Consider the following 21,764-nt stretch of genomic DNA (forward strand, 5'->3'; position numbering starts at 1 on the left):
TGATTTACCTTTTCCATTGTTAACAAACATGAAAGCTCCCTCTATAAATTTTAGGTGAAGACTTTTGTCCTTAGTTACTTCTTTAAGTATGGAAATAACTATGCAAACAACTATGGAACTAACTGTTAAAAATTATACAGAACATTCCCTTTCTCTGGTGCATAAAACACTTGAACTGCTGCTAAAAAGGAATTTTTTTAACAAATAACTTCCATTCAAAAAGATTTGATAATTTAGGTTACAACTCAGACCTCTAGCAGACCACACATATATACATTTCTTTCTTATACTCTTTTCATCTGGAGCAGGACCTCTTTCAGAAATGTCAAAAAGTCTTTTTGGATTTTAATTTGGACATGATATTAATAATGGTTTTCCTTTAGTATCCTTTGATTAAGGCATTATGAAATGATAACATCCCAATATAATTCAGTAGTACTTCTAAATGAATTTTCATTTTATTAATCACAATTCCACATCTATGAATTTGATAAATAGCTTATCACTTAATGGTATAAAAATTATTTGGAGTTTAGATAGATATATGAACACTTGAAGTTACTCCTTGACTAGTTCATGGCATTTGTTATTACATTAGCATTCTATTCTACTCTCTGGCTCCATCCTTATTGCCGCAAATGGCAAAATCTCATTTTTTTATGGCTGAATAATATTATACTGTACACACACACACACACACACACACATACCACATATTCTTTATCCATTCATCTATCATTGGGCACTTGGTTGCTTTCATATCTTGCTATTGTAAATAATCCTGCAGTCAACTTAAGGGTACACATATCTTTTCAAATTAGAGTTTTCATTTGCTTTGAGTAGATACCCAGCAGTGGAATTTCCTTTGATTGGCTTATGATTTATTAAAATGCAGATAGAAATTCACTATGCATTATTTAATAATGAAGTAATTTTATTTGAAGAATGTATTAAGATAAAGTCACAATGTTTGTCTAAAGGAATATTATTTGCTCAGATTTTCTTTTTAAAAAAGATTTTATTTATTTGTTGAGAGAAAGAGAGAGAGAGTACATGAGGGTGGTTGGGATGGAGGGAGAGAGAGAGAGAGAAAAATCTGAAGCAGACTCTGCGCTGAGGGCAGAGCCTGAGACGGGGCTCAATTTCACACCCCAAGATCATGACCTGAGGTGAAATAAAGAATTGACCACTTTAATGACTGAACCACCCAGGTGCCCCATGACTTCCTATTTTAGGATTAAAAATAAAAAAGAATATTTCCTGTTTTAATATGATTTCCTAAAGAGAAGGCATACAATGATATTCACATTCTCCTCCTCCAGAACTCATCTCCATTTCTATTCTTTTGTCTTTGAAAGGATAAAAATCCTAATAGAATTGACTATCATGGTTTCTAACTTAATACCTGAAATTATAAATACCTCCTTTCTCCCCCACCACCCCACATCTATTAATGTCATATCATTCCTTTTAAAAGGCAGTCCCTTCTCTCTTTCTTTGGTTTCCTTTCTCTGACACTCCAGCATCTTTTCCTCACAAAGCTTTCTGCATTTTCAGCGTGACCTCCAGCTTCATATTGGCTGATCTTTCTTTCCTTTTACAAAACTCTCACGTGCTTTGTGCTCTGTCATGGTCATCAGTTTCTTGGCCTTTATCTAACCTAAGTCAGTATTTTCATTACCAAAGTCATTATCTTTTCTAAGTCTCTTCTTCCCATCTTATATGGGTACTTTTCTAGTTATTCTTTTTTTCAGAAAATTTTCTCAATCTTTTCCTTCTTCCTTCAATCAATAACCAAGTCTTTTAAAATGTTCTTTTCAAAATCCTTTTTATATTAGTCCTATCCTTCTTTTCTCATGCTTTCTTTCTGAAACTGCTATTTTTTTTCCTTCCTTAGTCTGTTTTGTATATCCTTACCAAAGTAATGTTTTTGACATTCTTTTGATAATGTCATTTCTCTTCCCTCAGCTTACAATTTCTTAATATTTTCTACCAAATATGGTAAATTCATTAAAGGGTTTTTAAGACCCTCTATAATCTGACATTATTCTCCATTTTCTCATGAAGTTTCTAATATATCAAAAAATATTCAGGTATAATACTAAGTTTGATATATTATCTGTTATTGATGAACATGAAATGCTATGGAAACATGGAGAATGGTGTGTCAATATATTCTGTCTCAAGGAATTAAGTAAGGCTTATTTTTGATTGATAGGTTGACAGATAACATTTGATTAAGAATAGAAAAATTGACTTGGAAATATCATTTGCCAAATTAATGCCCATAGGTATAACTCACTGTAGCTTCAAGAAATAAGTGATAGGACCTTGGATTTTTATGTTATTTTCCACTTCAGGTTAGAAACATTAAGACCTATATTAGCTTTTAAAATATAGTCCTATTAATTAGTTCTTAGTTTTCCTCAGGACTAAGGATAATTAGTTTAATAGCATATTAGATGTTTATCAAGTCTTTATATTCTAAGTAATATTGTTTCCATCTGCTAGAAACCTTTCTTTCTAGTAGAGACTCTTTAAACTCTTGCATACTTATAAAAAAGCAAACCAACAAATTCTGTAACTTTCAAGAGCCTCAGAATTTAACTGATGGAATATATTTTTCAATGTTTTAACTGATTATTAATACTAATATAGTACTTACCATATTTCCAAAGCAAGAGAAAAGAGAGCCAAGTACATCTTTATTAGGATAACGTATCATTAACTCTCAGGGGTGGTCAAATCTAAGAATTAAAAAGTGTACTTTGCCCCATAAGTGAAATGGACTCACAGAGTCAAGGTAAACCTATTTCCTACATGGCTGAAAGTGAGTCTCCCTTTACATCATATAAGATTTTTTCTGATCCGTGTATTATTGGTAGTTAGTGCCAGTGGGTCATATTTGCCCATGCCCTCTTCTGAAAATATGAAGGAAGGGAGACAAAGACTAAAGGGAAAGGCTGGGAATATGGCAAGTGGAAAGAAAAGGAGGGATATAAATTAATGCAATTTTCCTTTGGGATCTTATAATTATTTGACTTAAATTGATATATAACTAGTAAGCTTTCCATAAGTGGTTAATATTACATGTAGCAGAATATTATTCTTTCCTTGAAAAGCTGAAATCATTTGTTTCCCTGAAATAATCAGGAATACTCTATCTTTATCTTTTCTATTAGATTTTGTTTTCTAATGGTGAACCTTATCAGAAAATTGTTTTATATGTTCCATTCTTGCTCAGGTTTAGTTCTTCATTGGGTAAAATTCAGTTCTGTAACTGTCTAAAATAAAGTGGAAAATGAAATAACTAATTAGAGAGCTTTGTGGCTTTCTCTGAGATACTACAGAATAGTTTTTAGACATTTGTAGTATTTAAACCCGGTCTAAATTGTGTTTTTACACCTTGGTTTAAATTTCTGTTTACTTTTAAGTATTAAATATTTATAAACATCTCCAACTACGTTCACAAATCCTAAGATAAAAAGTATGTTAGTATTGTTTTTTCTACTTTTTGAGCTTGAAAGAGACCTGAGAAGCATTGCAACTTACTGGAGAGGGATATTGTCCAAAAGTAATGTTTGCAGAACATTTCACAGGGGTAAAAAACAACTTTAACTCCCATTTCTATTTCTGTAGGTATCTTCTCGGTACTCAGCTTGGCCTCTGAGTGTACAACCCTTGCTGCCGAACTTCCCAAAGTATCCTACGTTAAAGCTCTTGATGTATGGCTCATTGCTTGTCTTCTCTTTGGGTTTGCTTCCCTGGTGGAGTATGCTGTTGTCCAGGTGATGCTGAATAACCCCAAAAGAGTTGAAGCAGAAAAAGCCAGAATTGCTAAGGCTGAGCAAGCAGATGGGAAAGGTGGAAATGCTGCTAAAAAGAATACTGTTAACGGTACAGGCACTCCTGTTCACATTAGCACTTTGCAGGTAAGTTTGAAACTGTCCAAGGAAATTCTTTCCCCCATCCTCTCTGAAGTATCAGGAGAAAGATACTTTTCTGTGGGTATGAAGGTTTGATAGAATTGGTGCTCACTCATTTTTCTCTCACAGAAAAAAAGGAACTGTACACAGCATACTTTTTGGAAAAAAAAAATAAAAAAACACTTAGGTTAAATACTAATTAAGAAACAGGAATCCACACTGTATCAAATTTCTAGAAGACTTTCCATGGAGTTTCATGGTACATTTCTGCTTTGATGGCTACCTTTGAATGTGGAGATCTTGCCAAAGTATAGACCTTCTGACTGTTTCCCACTATACCCATGGTTTAGGATCTGTCCAGCTTAGTGGGGAGTGCTTACAGAATTGGACATTGCCTTATCACTTGATCATAGATTTAAGAATAATAGGCAATGCCTTTAGATTCTGATAAATTCTGGAGCAGTAGGCTATTTCATGGATTAAATATAGCTATCCACTTACCCCAGTGTACCTGATTGATATCTTCTGTATGGGAAGAGTAGTAAACCAGGAGACTATGTCCATTGAGCGTGACATGATAAATTCCATAAGAGACTAATAGGTTCATACTGTCCTACAACCTTGAAAACCTTACCTCTTCCTTCTATATTATAGCTCCATTAACATGGGCTATTAGTCTATTAGTTTGTTAATTACAGCCATATCCCTTACCTAGAATGTTAGACAAGTATGCTACAGACTCTTTTTTAAATACAAAAGGAGGCAAACTGTTTCTATGTGGTGCTGCCTGAAGCTAGAATTTTTAGAAAAATTAAAAAAAATTTATAGTTAAGTCATTAAACTCTCTTTATGAAGAATATGAAGAATAAGTATACTATTTTCATTACTGCAGAGTTGTCATGACCTTAGAGAGGTCATATGTTTGACATGTCTTTTCAAGCCTTTTCCACACAGCATGTCTGTATCACTGTATTTGAAGTAAGTTTCTTGCAGACGACATATATTGTTGATTTATGGCTTTTAATCTGCTCCACCACTCTCATGTTTTGATTGGTATATTTAGATCATTTAAATTTAATGTAAGTATTGATATGTTAGGATTTCATTCTATTGTTTCATGTTTTCTTTTATGTTTCATTTTTTTTTAATCTCCCTCTTTTCTGTTTCTTGTTTTCATGAAGGTTACTTTAACATTTCTTAGAATGACATTTTGAGTTTTCTATATTGTTTTTAAGTATATTTCTTTGTCTATCTTGTTTAGTGGTTGTTCTAGATACTAATTACATGTACATAACTTGTTATGGTCTACTAGTGTCATCATTTTGCCAGTTTGTGTGATGTTATATTCTTTAACATCCCTTTAACTTTCTGTTTATGATAGAATTGTAAATATTTCTTAGAACCCAATTAGAAAGTGTTAAAATTTTTGTTTCGTTATCAAATATAGTTTAGAAAAACTGAGAGGGAGAAGGAAAGCTTATTATATTTATATATCTTTTTGCTTACCATGTTCTTTTTTTCTGATGTCTTTCATTGTTTACTTTTAGAGAATTTCCTTTATCCATTATTTTGGATAATGCTGTTGGTAACAAATTGTTCTAGTTTTCCTCCATCTGAGGAAGTTTTGATTTCCACTTCATTTCTGAAGGATATTTTCACTAGTTATAGGATTCTGGGTTGACAGTTCTTTTAGCACATAAAAAATAATTGTGCTACCTCCTTCTGACCTCTGTGGCTTCTGATGAGAACTCCACTTCATTTGTATTGTTTTTCCACCTGAGGGTAAACTTTCGTTTTTCTCTGGCCACCTTTAAGACTTCTTTTGGTCTTTATTATTTGGAAGTTAAACTCTATGTTTTGGTGTGGATTTCTTTGCATGTGTTCAGCTCCTGCAGAGAAAGGAGGCTGATATGGGACTTGATCGCATGACCCTGGGATTATGATTGGGCCAAAGTCAGACATTCAACCCACTGAGCCACCCATGCTTTCCTCAGCTATTATTTTCTTGAGTATCTGCTATCTTTCTCCCAACTTTCTGAGTCTCTGATGACACAACTGTTAGATTCTTTGTTATAGTCCCACAGATCCCTGAGGCTTTTCATTTTTTCTAGTTGACTTTCTCTGTTTTATTGGGATGGGATAATTTCTTTGGTTATATCTTCTAATCCACTGATTTTTTCCTCTGCCCCTTCCATTTTTCTGTTGAACTCATCTGCTGAAATTTATATTTTGCTTAATATATTTTATAGTAATAAAATCTCCATTCGATCTTTCTTTCATTCTTTCTTTGCTTAGATTTTGTATTTCTTTGCTCAGGCTCTCTATTTTTCAAAATATTTCAAACAATTGTTCACCATACCTAATTGAAGCATTTTTATCATTCATATTTTAAAACCTTTCTCAGATAATTCTAATACATTTTTCATCTTGGTGTTGGTATCTACTGATCATATTTTTAAAAAAAAATTTATTTGAGATCTTCTCTGGTTCTTCATATGATGAGTGATTTCTGTTGAAACCTGAACATTTTCATATTATTTTATGAGACTCTGAATCTTGTTTAAACTTGCCTTTCTTGTTTTAGTGGGCTTTTTCTTACTGTGTCCTTCCAGGATAAGGAAGGGTGCTGCATCAGTACTTCCAGAAGTAGAAGTTCAGATCCTCACACTGTGTGGGTCTCTTCATTATTTCAGGGTGGGATTGGGAATTTTTAATACCCCATGTGGTCTCCACTGATATGACAGGGGGAATGCCCTTGTTGCCACTCTGTGGTGATAAAAGTCCTGCCTCTCTGCTAGGCCTCCTATGACATCATCCTCAGTGTAAAAGAGGGGAAGCAGTTTGTTTCTGCTGGGTGGGGGTGAACGTCCTTGTTGCTTACACAGTCTCCACTGATGCAGTGGGAGAAGCAGACCCTTGTTAGTGGTCTATGGAGATGGAAGTCTAGAAGTCCCAGCTTCCTGTCTGGCCTTCTCCAATACCACTGTAATGAAAGTATTGGGTACCTTGTTACAGCCTCTTAAAGGTGGAAGGCTCAGTTCCCCACTCAGCCTTTGCTGCATGAATGGAGATGGGGTTACACTTTTTTGTGTGTGTGGTGTTTGGCTCAAGTAGAGAGATTATTAGCCAAAAGGGTTTTCATCTTGCTAAGCTGCTTTCTTCTTTGTTCTGTGACTAGAGGAGGCAGGCTTTTATTGGGGCTATTTTTATCTGTGCCCACTTGTATATTAATTTCAGCTCCTTCAGCTTCAAATCTGGGATATATAAGGCAAAAAGGACACACAAGAACTCACCACCAAGTGAAGGTGCCCAGCTGATCTCCATTTATATCTCCTAGTCTTTTGTCAGTTTCTCCTTTTTCCAACCTACTAATCCCTCTACTCACTAACTTGAACCCTGGCTAGTGATCTCAAGACAGAAAGCAAAGAAGTTCTACAGAATAGGTGCGATTTATTTTATAGATGGAGGAGATTTTCAGAGTACCATAGAATATATCAAGATTTTTATGACAATAGATATAAAGGATAAATAAGATCTAGAACATTAGACTGAATTATGTTATTTTCTATTGGAGTAATTACACACAATATTATATTAGTTTCAGATGGAAAATATAGTTATTTGATATTTATATGCATTAGGAAATAATCAGCACAGTAAGACAAGTCACAATCTTTCACCATACAAAATTGTTGCAAAATTATTGACTATATTCCCTATGCTGTAATTTACATACTATATCTTTACTTATTTTATTAATGGAAGATTGTACCTTTTAATTCCTTTCATTTATTTTTATCCATCTCCTACCCCCCTCCCCTGAAACAACCATCAGTTTGTTCTCTGTATCTGTGAGTCTTGTTTGTTTTGTTTTTGAGTCCAAGTATAAGGCAAATAATACAGTATTTATCTTTCTTTTCTCACTTAACATAATACTCTGTAGGTCTACCCCTCTTGTCACAAATGACAAGATTTCATTCTCTCTTGTGGTTTAGTAATATTCCATTATATGTATTTACCACATCTTCTTTATTCATCCATCTATCAGTGGATACTTAGGTTGCTTTTGTATCTCGCCTATTATAAATATGCTGTAGCAAAAATTGGGATACCTGTGTCTTTTTGAATTAGTGTTTTTATTTTCATCAGATAAATACACAGAAGCAGAATTGCTGGGTCAAATGGTAATTCTATTTTTAATTTTTTGAGGAAACTTCATTCTATTTTCCAGAGTGGCTGTACCAGTTTACATTCCTGCCAACAGTACACAGCGGTTGCCTTCTGTCTGCATCTTCACCAACACGTCATTTCTTTTGATACTAGCCATTCTGATTGATGTGATGCGATATCTCAGTGTGGTTTTGATTTTCATTTTCCTGATGGTTAGTGATGTGGAACATCTTTCCATATGCCTGTTGATCAGATATATATATACTTTGACAAAATGTCTTTTCAGGTCTTCTTCCCAGTTTTTTTTTTTTTTTTTAAGATTTTATTTATTCATCTGAGAGAGAAAGACAGAAAGAGCACAGGCAAGGGGAGAGGCAGAGAGGGAGGGAAAAGCAGACTCCCTGCTGAACTGGTAGCCTGATATGGGGCTGGATCCCAGGACCTGGAGATCATGACCTGAGCTGAAGGCAGACACTTATTTAACCATCCGAGCCACCCAGGTGCCCAGTTTTTAACTGGACTGTGTTTTTTGATATTGAGTGGTATGAGTTCTAATGTGAATATTAGTATACTTAATGTTGTCCCAAAGTCCCTTAAACTACCCAGTTTTAAAATTATTTTTCTCTTCGCTGTTCGGTTTGGGTTATTTTCACTGTTCTGACTTCCAGATTGCTGATCCATTTTTCTGTATCATCTAATCTGCTGTTTATTCCCTCTGGCGTATTTAACATTTTGTTATTGCATTCTTCAGCTCTGGTTGGTGCTTTCTTATATTTTCTATCTCTTTGTTGAAATTCTCACTGTTTTCATCCATTCTTCTCCTGAGTTTGGTGAGCATTTTTATAACCTTTACTATGAACTCTTTATCAGGTAGATTGTTTACTCCATTTCATTTAGTTCTTTTACCAAGATTTTGTCTTATTCATTCATTTAGAACATATTCCTCCATCTCTTCATTTGCCTGACTCTCTGTGTGTGTTACTAAGTATTAGGTAGTCCAGCTTTTTTTCCTGGTCTGGAAGGAGTGGCCTTATGTAGGTGTTGTCTTGGGGGGCCCAGAAGTGCAAATCTTCCTGGCCACAGGAGCCAGGTGTTCCAGGAGTATCCCTTGTGTAGGCTGTGTGCACCCTCCTCTTATTGTGGATACATGACTTTTATGGACATGTGATAGGTGGGAGTGGGCTCTGGCCCAGCTGGCTGGGATGCCTGGCTGTGACTGCTGCAGGGGCATGGTGGATGGGGTTATTGTCTTGTCAGCTGCAAGGCCTGACCAAGGCAGAAGGTTGTTTGATGCCCTTTATGGAGCATGCCCTCTGACCTTAGCAGTCTAGAGGAAGGATTCTAAAATGGAACTCACCAGTGCCAGGATCAGCATGGAAGAAAAAGGTAGTAAAACTGGCTGCCTCCACTGTCTAAGTTCCTGGGGGAAAAGAGGCTCAGCTGCCTCCTGTTCTTGCACTGGTTTCCATGTCAAGTGAGTCAGCACCTGAGCCTTTTAAGAGTGGGTTTTTCAATTACTATGGTTCTGTAGTTTTCCTGAACATATTCCTTATCAGTTTTCAGAGTTAGGTATTTTGAGGACTCATGTCTCCTGTGCAGAATCTAAGGGTTAAGTTGAAAGACCTGGAGCTCACGTCTTTCCCTCCTCAGGGTAAAGCTGTGTAACTTTGAGATCCCTCCTAAACATGGAGTGCTGCGCCTGAGGTGTGTTTTTCTTTCCCTTAGTGAGACCGTATCTCTGCCTCTTCTACACATTTTGTTGATGTCTCTTAGTACAGAGGCTCTGTTCATCCACTTTCTTGATCCCCTTCAGAGGGAATTTTTCCATATATGGTTGTAGATTAGTTAGGTCCATGGGAGGGAGGAGATCAGGTTCTCCCAATGCCATCTTGAATTCTCCACAGAATTGTGTTATTTTAAAATTTAGCTTTCAGACATTAAAGTAATTACCCAATGAAGGAAAGTTGAACATATTTAAGAACATCTATATTTTAATTCTTTGTGTTTGAGCTTACTAATAGAAAAACGTGTTTGGTTTCTGAAACTGTTACGTTTTGCTACAAAAGTCATAGAATGGTATTTACAGAGTTTAAAAGTTGACCAGAAATTTTCATCTCCAGAAATAAATATGAGGGTTTTTTTTTTAAGATTTTATTTATTTATTTGACAGATAGAGATCGCAAGTAGGCAGAGAGACAGGCAGAGAGAGAGGAGGAAGCAGGCTCCCTGTTGAGCAGAGAGCCTGATGTGGGGCTCGATCCCAGAACCCTGGGACCATGACCTGACCCGAAGGCAGAGGCTTTAACCCACTGAGCCACCCACGCGCCCAAATATGAGTTATTTTTATTGTTTACAGGCCAAACGCAACTTCTAAAATGAACATTGTACCCATGTAACATTTGTATCCTGAGATAGACTTCAAAATGAGAATTAGTAAAAAAACTAACATCTTTAATATATATGTCAAACTTAGAGAAAATATGTGAGCTTGATAAATTCATAAGACTGTTGCACATTGACATAAAAAATATAAAAAAGAGAAATTAAAATTTGTTGTCTTTTTAATTTAGTGGTTTTGCTATGAAAAAATACACTTTCTAGTTTCAAAATGCATTTTTTCCAGTATACTTTGCTTTCAAAGCACAAACTTTTGCAAAGTAATTTCTATGAAATTGTTATTGAAACCCAAGTTTGGCTGCTTGCCACTCAAAAGACAATACTCAAGAGACAAGTGTTGGTTGGAAAGGAAAGAATGCTTTGTTTAGGAGGCTGGCAACCTGGGAAGATGGTGGATTGGTGTCCAAGGACCATCTCTGAGGTTCCAGGTGAAGAAGTGGGGTTTTTAAAGGGGAAATTCAGTGTAGGAGATTACATACATATTGATGAAAAGGGCAGAGAAACTTATGACTATTCATGAGGAAAGATGGACCACACATACTGAGCAAACATATAAGTAACATAAATCTCATTTCACTTTGGGGTAGGGACTTAACGCCAGAAAGAGGAAAAATTCAGCCCCTCACATCAGGAGGTTATATTAGGACAGGGAGAAGGGGCTGTGGGCATTCTCAGAGAGCTGGTATAAACTGTAATGGGGTCTTAGTCTTGTTATCTCTGTGAAAGAATGCAGGGCCTTGCTTGTTCATAGGCTGGCACCATGTCGGTTGACCTTGAGTTCAGTCTTCTACAGAAACAGCTAGTGGATTTGTTAGTAGGGTCTGAAAAGACACAATAGCTGATTAGGGAGAAACGATTCTCTGAAAAACAAGCTTTCAACATTCTGCTAGTTTCAGCCTCATGAACCCTGTGGTGCACAGTTTCAAAAGGATATGTCATTTATTTTTAGACAGAATAACAATAGTTATTAATGAAAGCACAATGAAATTTGGATTATAGGGAATTTTTGATGCTGATTTTTAAAATTATAGTGTGTTTGCTAAGGAAAGGAATAATTTTAAAAAGTGTAATAAGAAACAGCAATGATAATATAATCTAGCTTTTAGCATGTTTTAAAATTTTGCCTGCATACATAAATCTGTCATCATACACACATAATTATCTGGGTTATTTCCCCCTTAAATTTAGTTGAGGACCTACTGTTGTTAATATCATCCTGCCCCCAATGCCTGGTGTGTACCATGTGCTATTCATAAGAAAGATGTTGTGAATAAAAGACAAAATAGTGTCTTTGCCTTATGATTTGAACAATTAAAAACATAAAGCCTGTTGTTTAAGTATGAATGAGATAGTTGTTTCCTATAGTAATGATGGGTTTTTAAAAATAAGGAATGACTTAAATTGGGTAAAATATATAGAAATTATTCCCTTTTGAACATATTTTTGTTAACTGCAAAAGATAATATTATCCCCATGAAATCATATGTAAGTTTTCTGGTCAAGAAATATTGCATATGGTGATTTCCTTTTAAATGTGTGACTCAAACTGAAAACCACACACACACTCACACACACACGCACACATACACACACACACACAATCTAAAGGTTGTAATTTGAAGCATTAGGAAGTTCTTATCTGCGTCATTTTTTATTCTTGACAGTTTCATTACCATACTAGCTCATTTTTGCTACCAGTAATTTTCAGGAATGACAAGTTTATATGATGAAAGTAAATGAGACACATATTTATATGAGGAAAAATTGAGAAATAATAAATTGGAGATTAATATAACCAAGATCACTTTTAAGAATGTGTTATGTAGGACTACTTTCTTATTAATTAGGAGCGTATTGAATCCCTCTTGATGTGATATTATAATTGCTTTAAATAATATTACATTTTAAATATTTTTGTACTTTTAAGTACGTATTTGGTATGATAACTATGTGTGGAGAGTATTAGCCAAAAAAGTTGTTTGTGTAAAATCTCCGATGAATGATAAAAGCTGAGCCCAGCCAACTAGTTAATGAATCATTGCCTATTTAAGGAAGCTGAGGACTTCTTATTTCTTATTTAGTTGTGTCACATAATTAAAAGATATTTCTATAGTAGAGGTTCTCTCCTTCAGTACACACACACACACACAACTCTTTTCAAATAAGAGAACCTTCAAATACCTTTCTAGAAGAGGTTTTAATAAATTAAATGAGTGAAGATTTAGTACAACCAAACTGAAGCTCTTTGGAGTACTTTTCTGTTATTACTTTAACATTGAAGAAATTATTCTTCTCTTACTGACATATATACTATATTTAAATAATCTCTCTGACTAAATATAACATCCTATGTCTACATTTTGAATAAACTGTGTGGATAAAATTCTAAAATTACTGAAATGTCTAGCAGAACCCAAGAATATGTTTTTGTAAATAAAACAGATTAAAATATATTATATGTTTATTTAAAAATAAATAAATAAATAAATAAAATACCTGTACCCCTGGGGATAAAAATGCATTATATGTTTATTTAAAAAAATGTAAATAAAACAGATTAGAAAGTTTCAAGTATTTATGTGTGACTTAGGTTATAATATCATATAAATTTGATTACTTATTTAGTTATTTATAGATACTAAAACTATACCTAGAGCTGTGTATAAAATATGATTTAAAGTAAATGCATTTCTGTAGTAAATATGCATGGCTTTCTTTGTGAGAAAATAAAGTAAATGATAAGAATTGAGTCCATTGGCAGAAGCTAGAATATCCCTTTGTTTTGATAAGCGGATTCTAAAGCACAGTTAGTAAATAAAACTTTTGGAGTAGAGAATTCTAAAGGGAGAAAGCAAGATGGGATATCCACAGAGTCCCAGATTTTGATGACTGCTCTGAGAGTCTGGGGATAATACAAAGATATGATATGTAGAGACTGTTCTCAACCTCTGTTCCAAACAAGGTAGCAATTTTACTCTTCACAAAAGTTCACTGATAATGCTAAGACTTACTCTTCAAATAGGACTGGAAAATTAGAGCTTTAAATGTGGTCTTCTTTCTGGTACACTTATAGGAAATGTGTAGGAGTATGAATGTGAGTCTGTGTGCGCATGTGTGTGGTGGTGGAATTTAAATCACAGAATGCTTGCTGAAAATGGCCTTTTAAAATTTTAAATTGGGGAATTTAAATGGAAGGTATAAGAGTAAGTTTTATATATAGAAACTATATTTTCTATTATATAATCATAATTTACAATGTTCACATATTTGTGTTTATGTTCATATATTTATAATATATATATTCATAATTATATATATGTGATTTCCCAAAGTCGTATTTAAATAATTTCAATTTCAGTTGCTGCCTTTGTTCTCATTCCACTGACCAGTCCCTATTTTTTGCCAGGTATTTTCCTAGACACACTGCATAAATTGATATGGACTAGACCCTGAACTTGTGGTTGCTCAATCAAAAATAGTCAATCAAGCCATACTCTTTTAAAGTCAGTTGAGTTCTCAAAATTGGTAGTTACAATTGTAGTTACTTGTACAAACTACAATTGTAGTTACAATTGGTAAATTGTAACTACACATTAGGAAAGGGGAGGGAGAATCCTCTTAAGGTTTGCCTCTGTTAGCTAAAACAAAGTTCCATCAAAGCAGTATGGAACTATGTTTCCACTTTGAGCTATTTTACATCCCAAACCTTCTCTAAATATGTTAATATATTGGCATTTCACATCTTTTTTTTTCTTAGTATGAAACACTAAGAAGGGTAAAATCCCCCCCCCAAAATCATACAATAAATAGGTAAATTTCCAGCTCCACAATTCCCATTCCTACTTATCAGTAGCTTCTTGTGTATTTTTATATAGTTATATTTATATAAACATATTTTTAACAATTCTTACTCAGCAGGATTGTACACATATCTATGTGGTATAAAGTATATACAATTAAAGCCAACACTTATATACGAGCTTAAAAAATAACATTACCAGGACATGTTCATAATTGAAGAAAAAATGGAAGTAATCTACATGTATAATGATAGGAGATACACAAACGCATCTTAACTTGTTTTGTTTTTGTTTTTGTTTTTCACCCACTACATCTTAATTTTATGTGCTGTATTCTTCTAAACACTGCCATCTGGCTCTTGCCCAGAAGATATGACTCAGTGTTTGTCCAGATAAAGGATAGGGTCCTGCTACCTAAAGTACTGCTGGGAAATAATTTGTGTTAATTCTTATATTAAGCATGAGTTTTATCCAGCCATAATCTGGTAAAGGTGAATGGAATCTATATAACTAGTCATTGTATTATGAAAAAGGCAAAAACTAGAATGGCTATAGTGTACTAAGAGTATATAAGGACAGGTTTCCTTTTTTAGTAAAAGCAGTAAATATCAATAATGGAGATTCCAAAGGCAAACTGTGGAACTCAGGATTAAGAACAGTAGGAAATTAAGCAGTAGAGTCAAGAGTTAACTCTTCTGTGGACTTTTGTAATATCAGTGTTATTTTAAGATGTTGGGGTTGGCATCTATATTTTCTTTTTTTAGAAAAAATATTTTATTTATTTATTTGACAGAGAGAGATCACAAGTAATCAGAGAGGCAGTCAGAGAGAGAGGGGGAAGCAGGCTCCCCACTGAGCAGAGAGCCCGATGTGGGGCTCGATCCCAGGACCCTGAGACCATGACCTGAGCCTAAGGCAGAGGCTTTAACCCACTGAGCCACACAGACACCCCAGCATCTATATTTTCTGAGAGCATTTCTGATTGCTAGAGTGAGTTCAATGTGAAATAATTATTCTGTATGTTATAGGGAATGTTATAAATGTAATAGTTTAGAGATTATCAACTGAATAATCACTGTGACATATGACCTGGCTGTAATATACATAATTTCTTTGGATTCTCTGAGTGTGGTTGGCTAATTCACTTTAGTCACAAATTAGGAATGATTGCCTTTCACCAGTTCATTTTTGGTTCATGATCACTATGACCCATTTTTAGTTCCTAGTTGTGAATGCAGTTTAGAGACAGAGTCTGTCTCATTGAAGAGATAAATTCCTCAGTCATTTAAAAACCACCATCTCCAGAAATAGAATCCATGGGGAAGTCAAAGGTTAGAAGTACCAGAAGATTTCTCTTATCCATGTATTGTAGTGATATAGTCTGTATAATGGTTAAATATTGGATTATAGTTTATTGGTATTTCAAATGAGAACTCTCACAAGCCTGGGAGTACCTAAGATAAATGTTGATTTGCGCTTTGAGTTCCCTTGACATAAAATAACCAATCAAAAGTTTATTCCATGACATAAGCCTTGTCATATGAGCAACATTTTAGAACCCTAAATATTCAAGTAGTCTGACGGCCTCTTCAGTTACTATTGGATTTTTTTGTCAAACCGAGATAATAGTCAACTGACTAAAGTAGCAGATTTTTAAAATATCCTTTTGAAGAGATGTTTTATGAATAGAACAATTCTAAATGTACTCTGTCCTCAACTTTTATTCTCAGGTAGGAGAGACGAGATGCAAAAAGGTGTGCACTTCCAAGTCTGACCTGAGGTCTAATGACTTCAGCATTGTTGGAAGCTTACCAAGAGATTTTGAATTATCCAATTATGACTGCTATGGAAAACCTATTGAAGTCAACAATGGGCTTGGGAAATCTCAGGCGAAGAACAACAAGAAGCCGCCGCCTGCCAAACCTGTTATTCCAACAGCAGCAAAGCGAATTGATCTTTATGCGAGAGCATTGTTTCCTTTCTGCTTCTTGTTCTTCAATGTTATATATTGGTCTATATATTTATGATAAATCTTTTTGATTTGTGTAAAATAAAATGCCATTTCATTGTGACTGGCCTCACTCATAAATGCCAATCTGAGAAATTTTGCATTTTCATAGCAATATATTGCATTTTGGATGCCATTTGATTGTAATAAAAATGTGGCACCTTACTTTTGAATGGCAGCATGATCTTGTTACTTCTGTGCTCTACTAATGATGTATATATGTATAGTGAACACATTGCTTTAAGAATAAATGAAGGATAAGCATACTACATAAAATAAAATCCAAACAATTCTCTTCAGTTAGTGTAAATTGCAGATACTTCAGATAATTCTCATAATAAAATGATGTGCACGCTGGAGCCTGTTATGATCACCATTCTAATGTATGTAGTATTTCAAATTTCCTTCCTTGTAACTTTCAGAAAAAACCATCTTAATCTTGTATAATTTTAGATGGTATTATCACAGATTAAGCAAAATTATATTACATATTGTTTAAACTTTGTAAGTAGAAACATATCAACTATAATTATGTGGGCTCTGTGGAGAAATAAAGTTCAAAAAATTACTAATTTGTAAAATCAGCTCATTTTAAAGTGTGCCTGTGTTGTCAAAATGCCAGTTTATGAAACACAGTGAGCATTTTTGAAACAAAGGGAAATCTAGATTTACATAAATTCATACTGAATTCTGACTTCTGATAAAAATAAAGGATAGATACATTGATTAAATATTTCTGGCAAAAGAAAGTCTATTTAATCCACCTTAAAGCCTAAATATATTTTCATGGATTTCATTTTGTTGATACAGAATATACAAAATCATTGTGCCTTAGAGAATCATAAATATTTTAAATTGGAATATAATAATGGATATGTGATTTCACATAATTTTTAAGAAACGAAGGGGAAAATACACTATTACTGGAAATGAGTTTGGGGGGAAAAATCATGGGAGGATTTTAACTTCTTTATTAAAATGCTTACATATTTTTTAAGTAAAATTGACTTTTTTTCTGAATTCATTTCTTTTTTTATTTGAATACTTTTTGGATTTGTTATAAAACATTTAAAGATTGAGTATGTAATATCTTTGTTTAAGTTCGGTCTTACTGCTAGTTGTATTTTCTTTCTTGTCAGAAGTCTAGACTTTTTAGATTTATTTACATTGATCTTGTTTGAACCTGAAAATAGGCACTTGATGATCTATAAGTCTCCCGTTTCTTAGTGATATCAATCCAGTGTTAACTTTTTCATTTCTCCATAGCTGAAATTGGAATTATCCATAATTCATATAACACAAGCATAAGACCAAGTAAGTATATTTACATTATTGAGAGAGTTTTGTTGGAGCTGAGAGTTTATATGGTCAATTCAATGATAAAATGTGTTTAAATATTGTTTATGCAAATTGATATATGTAATTCAATGCTATTTCATTAAAGAGTTTAATTTTTTAAAGATTTTCACTGATTACCAAATTTTTAAAAAATAAGATGTAATCTAATTCTCTGTAGTCCTTCAGCACCCCCTAGCTGCAAAACTTAACCATCTGAGTAGTTATAAAATGCCACAAGTAACCCCACCAATGGACTTGCATATCCTGCAGGGACCCAGGGCAGTAACGTTTTAATGGAACTGTGATGGAAAAAAAAAAAAAAAAAAAATGCTTTGAGTAGGACTTAAACCATTTAAAATTTTTACTTATAAAAATTAGATTTGATTATAATACATTTTCTATGTTGCAAATTTCATTCATATTCAGTTTGATTTAGATACAGAGTTTTAAGTGGGAAATGTACCAAATGGAAGACAGGTTTCATTATGCAAGAATTTATTGAAAAAAGAAATGTGAATGAATTCCTTTATGTAATATAGTCTTGTCACCTCTTAAGATTAATTTTAATATCCAACTATAAATATGTCCTGTTCCAGGACTAAGTGTGTTATGAACATCAAATGGAACATTAGACCGTGATCATAACAAAGAAGTACAATCTGTGTCCACTTACAGTTGTTTTATAATTGTTACCTCAAAGATTTAGTTGCTTAACCCCATGGTAGTTCTGGTCTGTGTCTCTAAATATTATGTCTTTCTGGGAGACTTGCAGTATATCTACCTGGATATCAGTATCTTAGATTCAGTGTCTCCAAAATAAAAATGATCTTCTCTTCACAAATCAGTAGGTTTCCTTATTTCCTGTTCTTGTTAAAGATGTCGCTATTGTAGTCAGCCATATTAAATCTTCCTTCCTTCTCTCGTTTTTCACCCTTTCAGGAGGAATAGAGATTTTCCCTCTCACCCCTACCACTGCCTCCTCTCCATTTCGGCTGACACAACCTTAATTCAGTTGCCTTTCCCATTCTTTTTCAGACTGCTACAGCAGTTTTTAATCTCTCTCCACTCTATCTCAGCTAATTATTACTATCATTATCATTATTATTATTATTATTTTGATTAAGTAATTTCCATACCCAATGTGGGGCTTGAACTCATGACCTTGAAATGAAGCATTGTGTCCCGCTCAGACTGAGCCAACCAGGTGCCCCAACTCAGCTTATTTTGAACTAACTGTGAGATATTAATTTTTTAAATTATCCAAGTAAGATATGAACACCTGATATATTAGAAAGCAAGATGTATTTAGAGTGAGCACTAAACATTGGTGTCATGGCCATCTTTCTTCAAGCTCTTCTCTCTTTTCCCCAGAGGTTATCGCCTTACTCTAGGTAAATTTACAACTCTATCCAGGTTTAAGTATAAAAGATAGTTTAATTCAATGGGATTTAACATGATGGGGATTTTACCATATGTATAGTTTTGCAACTTCTTTATTTTTTATTTACTGTGTCTTGGAGATCTTTCTGTCTGAGGACATATTGGACATTTATAAATCTATCCTCTGTCTCCTGATTATTCTAAAGCATGAATGTGCTTGAATGTAGCTGCTTCTTAAGCAAAAGTTTTGATTGGTTTACTTTTCTAATCAAAATAGTATTGCACTAAGTATCTTTGTGCACACATGAGTATACTTCCATGAGTCGTATGTCAGAAATGGAGTTGCTGAGTTTAAAGATGTGTACATTTTAAATTTGGGGGTGTTCTCCCAGATTTCCCTCCAAAAAATTACTAATATTGATTTTCATGATGATATATCCAACTCTCACAACCTAGTCATCTCTAAACCTACTTTATGTCACTGACACACTACTTTTCTTTTTAAAAGCTTTCTTGAGATTGTTTCAGACTTTTAGAAAGCTTGTGAAAATATTCCAAAGAATTCCTGTTTACCACTTATACAGATTCCCCAAATGTTAATATGTCACCATACTTACTTATTCCCCTCCTACTGTATGTGTGTATGTGTGTGTGCACTTGAGACATTTTTTTCTGAAACATTTAAAATAAATTTGCAGATATGATGTCTCTTTACCTTTATACAGTTTAGTGTATATTTCCTAAACAAGGAGACGGTACCACAGTACTACCAGTTATCCATATCAAGAAATAAACATTAATCCAAGTCTATAATCTAGAGACCTTATTCAAATTTACCATTTGCCCCACTTTTTTTGGTTTGTTTCAAGATCCAATCCAGTATCACAAATTTCACTTAATTATCATGACATTAAATTCTTCAAAATAAAGCTTGATCATGGCATTCTGCTCAAACATCTTTGGTGTATCTTGTGCTGCCCAGTGAACTAAGTAAAAAGTCCTCTCTCTGACATGAAATTTTCTCCTTTTAAATGTTTAGCTAGTCTCGGCAGCTATTTCTCATACCACCCCTCTCCTCACATCTTAAACTCCAACCAAACTGATTTTGACCTTTATGTGTCCTGTTTAGCACTGATTAGAGTGCTAAGTTCAGCCAGGTAACTTACCTTTTAGGGAAATGGTTTATCTTTCACTATTTTAAGTGTGCCACTCTTGGATGTCATGTCTTTACTCATTTTAACTAAAATTTTTTCCTCCAATATTGTTTATTAGTCATATGGCTGCATCTCTATTGAAAAACGATGTTAAAATATTTCCTATTACATATTCAGTGTTCAAATTAAGGTGCTCTAAAAACAACTCAGTTTATCATCCCTATTTACTGAAAGTTTGTTTACATAAATAGTTGCATATAAAATTTTAAAGTACCAAGCCTAAGATGAGAAATAAAGTATTTTTTATAACTTTTAATCGACATTTTTTCCTTAAGATTTTATTTATTTGTCAGAGAGAGAGGGAGCACAAGCAGTGGGAGCAGCAGGGTGAGGGAGAAGCAGGCTCCCTACCAAGCAGGGAGCCTGATGTGGGCCTACGTAGGTCCCAGACCCTGAGATTAGAGACCGGAGCCATAGGCAGGCAATTAACCAACTGAGCCACCCAGGCTCCCTAAAGGCTTTCTTGTTAGACTATTATTGCTATGCTATGCTTTAGAAGAGCAGATTTTTTCCAATTATATTTTCAAATTAAATGCATATGTTTACACAGCATATCAATAATTTAGCATTCACTACCCTCCCCTTATTTACTAAACAGACTTTCTTGTGATTAATATTAATGGAATATGGATGCCATATTCAAGATTGGTTACTCCCTTAGTGAGTATATATACATATAGGCATAAACTTTATATTTTATATTTAATACATTTTATATTTTCTCTCTATTTTTACACCTATATTATTACACATGCCTATATATTATTATATTTTGTTCTTACCCAAGAAGAACAATGAGAAAATTGAAATTTCTATATTCTAAACAATAAATGCATTTACGTTTCCACAAATACTTTAAAATTCCTCAAATTTCACATATCACGCCCAAACCATTCTCTCTAAGCCCTCTAAGAATAGAATACTGAAAAAAAATTGTACATCAGTAAATGCTTATTGGGTACTTTATATGCTAAAGGTATTGTGTTAGCCAAAAACTGTAAAGACCAGGACCCCCTTCTTAAATGAGAGTCAATAGTGTGAGAAGGAAATAGATATGCTAAATACACAGATCACTGTTATACAAACCAGAATGCTTTATGCACATTACCAAAGCACGAGAAGGAACCACCTCATTTGTCTAAAAGAAAAAGACCTGTTTTCAAGAAAAGTAAGAAATAGTTTAATATAGCTAGGTAAACTCTCTTTTACCATAGATTGTAGAATTTTGAAGCTAGATATTAACTAAAATAATGATGATATGTAAAGTGTAGAAACATTGCAATTAAAAATGTTAAAGTGCTATTTGTATTTTATTTCCTAGTTAACATTGCTGAGGAAATAATGAACAGTAAAGGAAAGTTTCCTGAGCTGATGATGTAATGCCCTTTACCTAATGTTTGCCTCTTAACTAAAACTCCCATCTGATCTTAATCCTATAACTTGAAACATTTTTCAGTAAATCCCAATTTGCAGCCTGAGGCAATTGCAGTTCAATTAATATCATTCACAGTAAAGCGGTCAAAAGGAATCA

The 21,764-nt window shown here is 33.9% G+C and overlaps 1 protein-coding gene across 2 annotated transcripts in view; it reads left to right on the forward strand.

The window, feature by feature from the left end:
* Positions 1-17,196, forward strand: part of GLRB (glycine receptor beta) — a 97,407-nt gene extending 80,211 nt beyond the window's left edge. For both annotated transcript variants that reach the window (XM_032863008.1, XM_032863016.1), the window contains 2 exons: positions 3,640-3,932; positions 16,024-17,196. In XM_032863008.1, coding sequence (XP_032718899.1) covers positions 3,640-3,932; positions 16,024-16,320 — 590 coding nt within the window. In that variant the 3' untranslated portion in view covers positions 16,321-17,196. The remainder of the gene's footprint in view (positions 1-3,639; positions 3,933-16,023) is intronic.
* Positions 17,197-21,764: the final 4,568 nt, after the last annotated feature.

The sequence above is a fragment of the Lontra canadensis genome, unplaced genomic scaffold, assembly GCF_010015895.1.
Source record: "Lontra canadensis isolate GAN:19392208 unplaced genomic scaffold, GSC_riverotter_1.0 scaffold1, whole genome shotgun sequence".
In the NCBI taxonomy this organism is placed as follows: Eukaryota; Metazoa; Chordata; class Mammalia; order Carnivora; family Mustelidae; genus Lontra; species Lontra canadensis.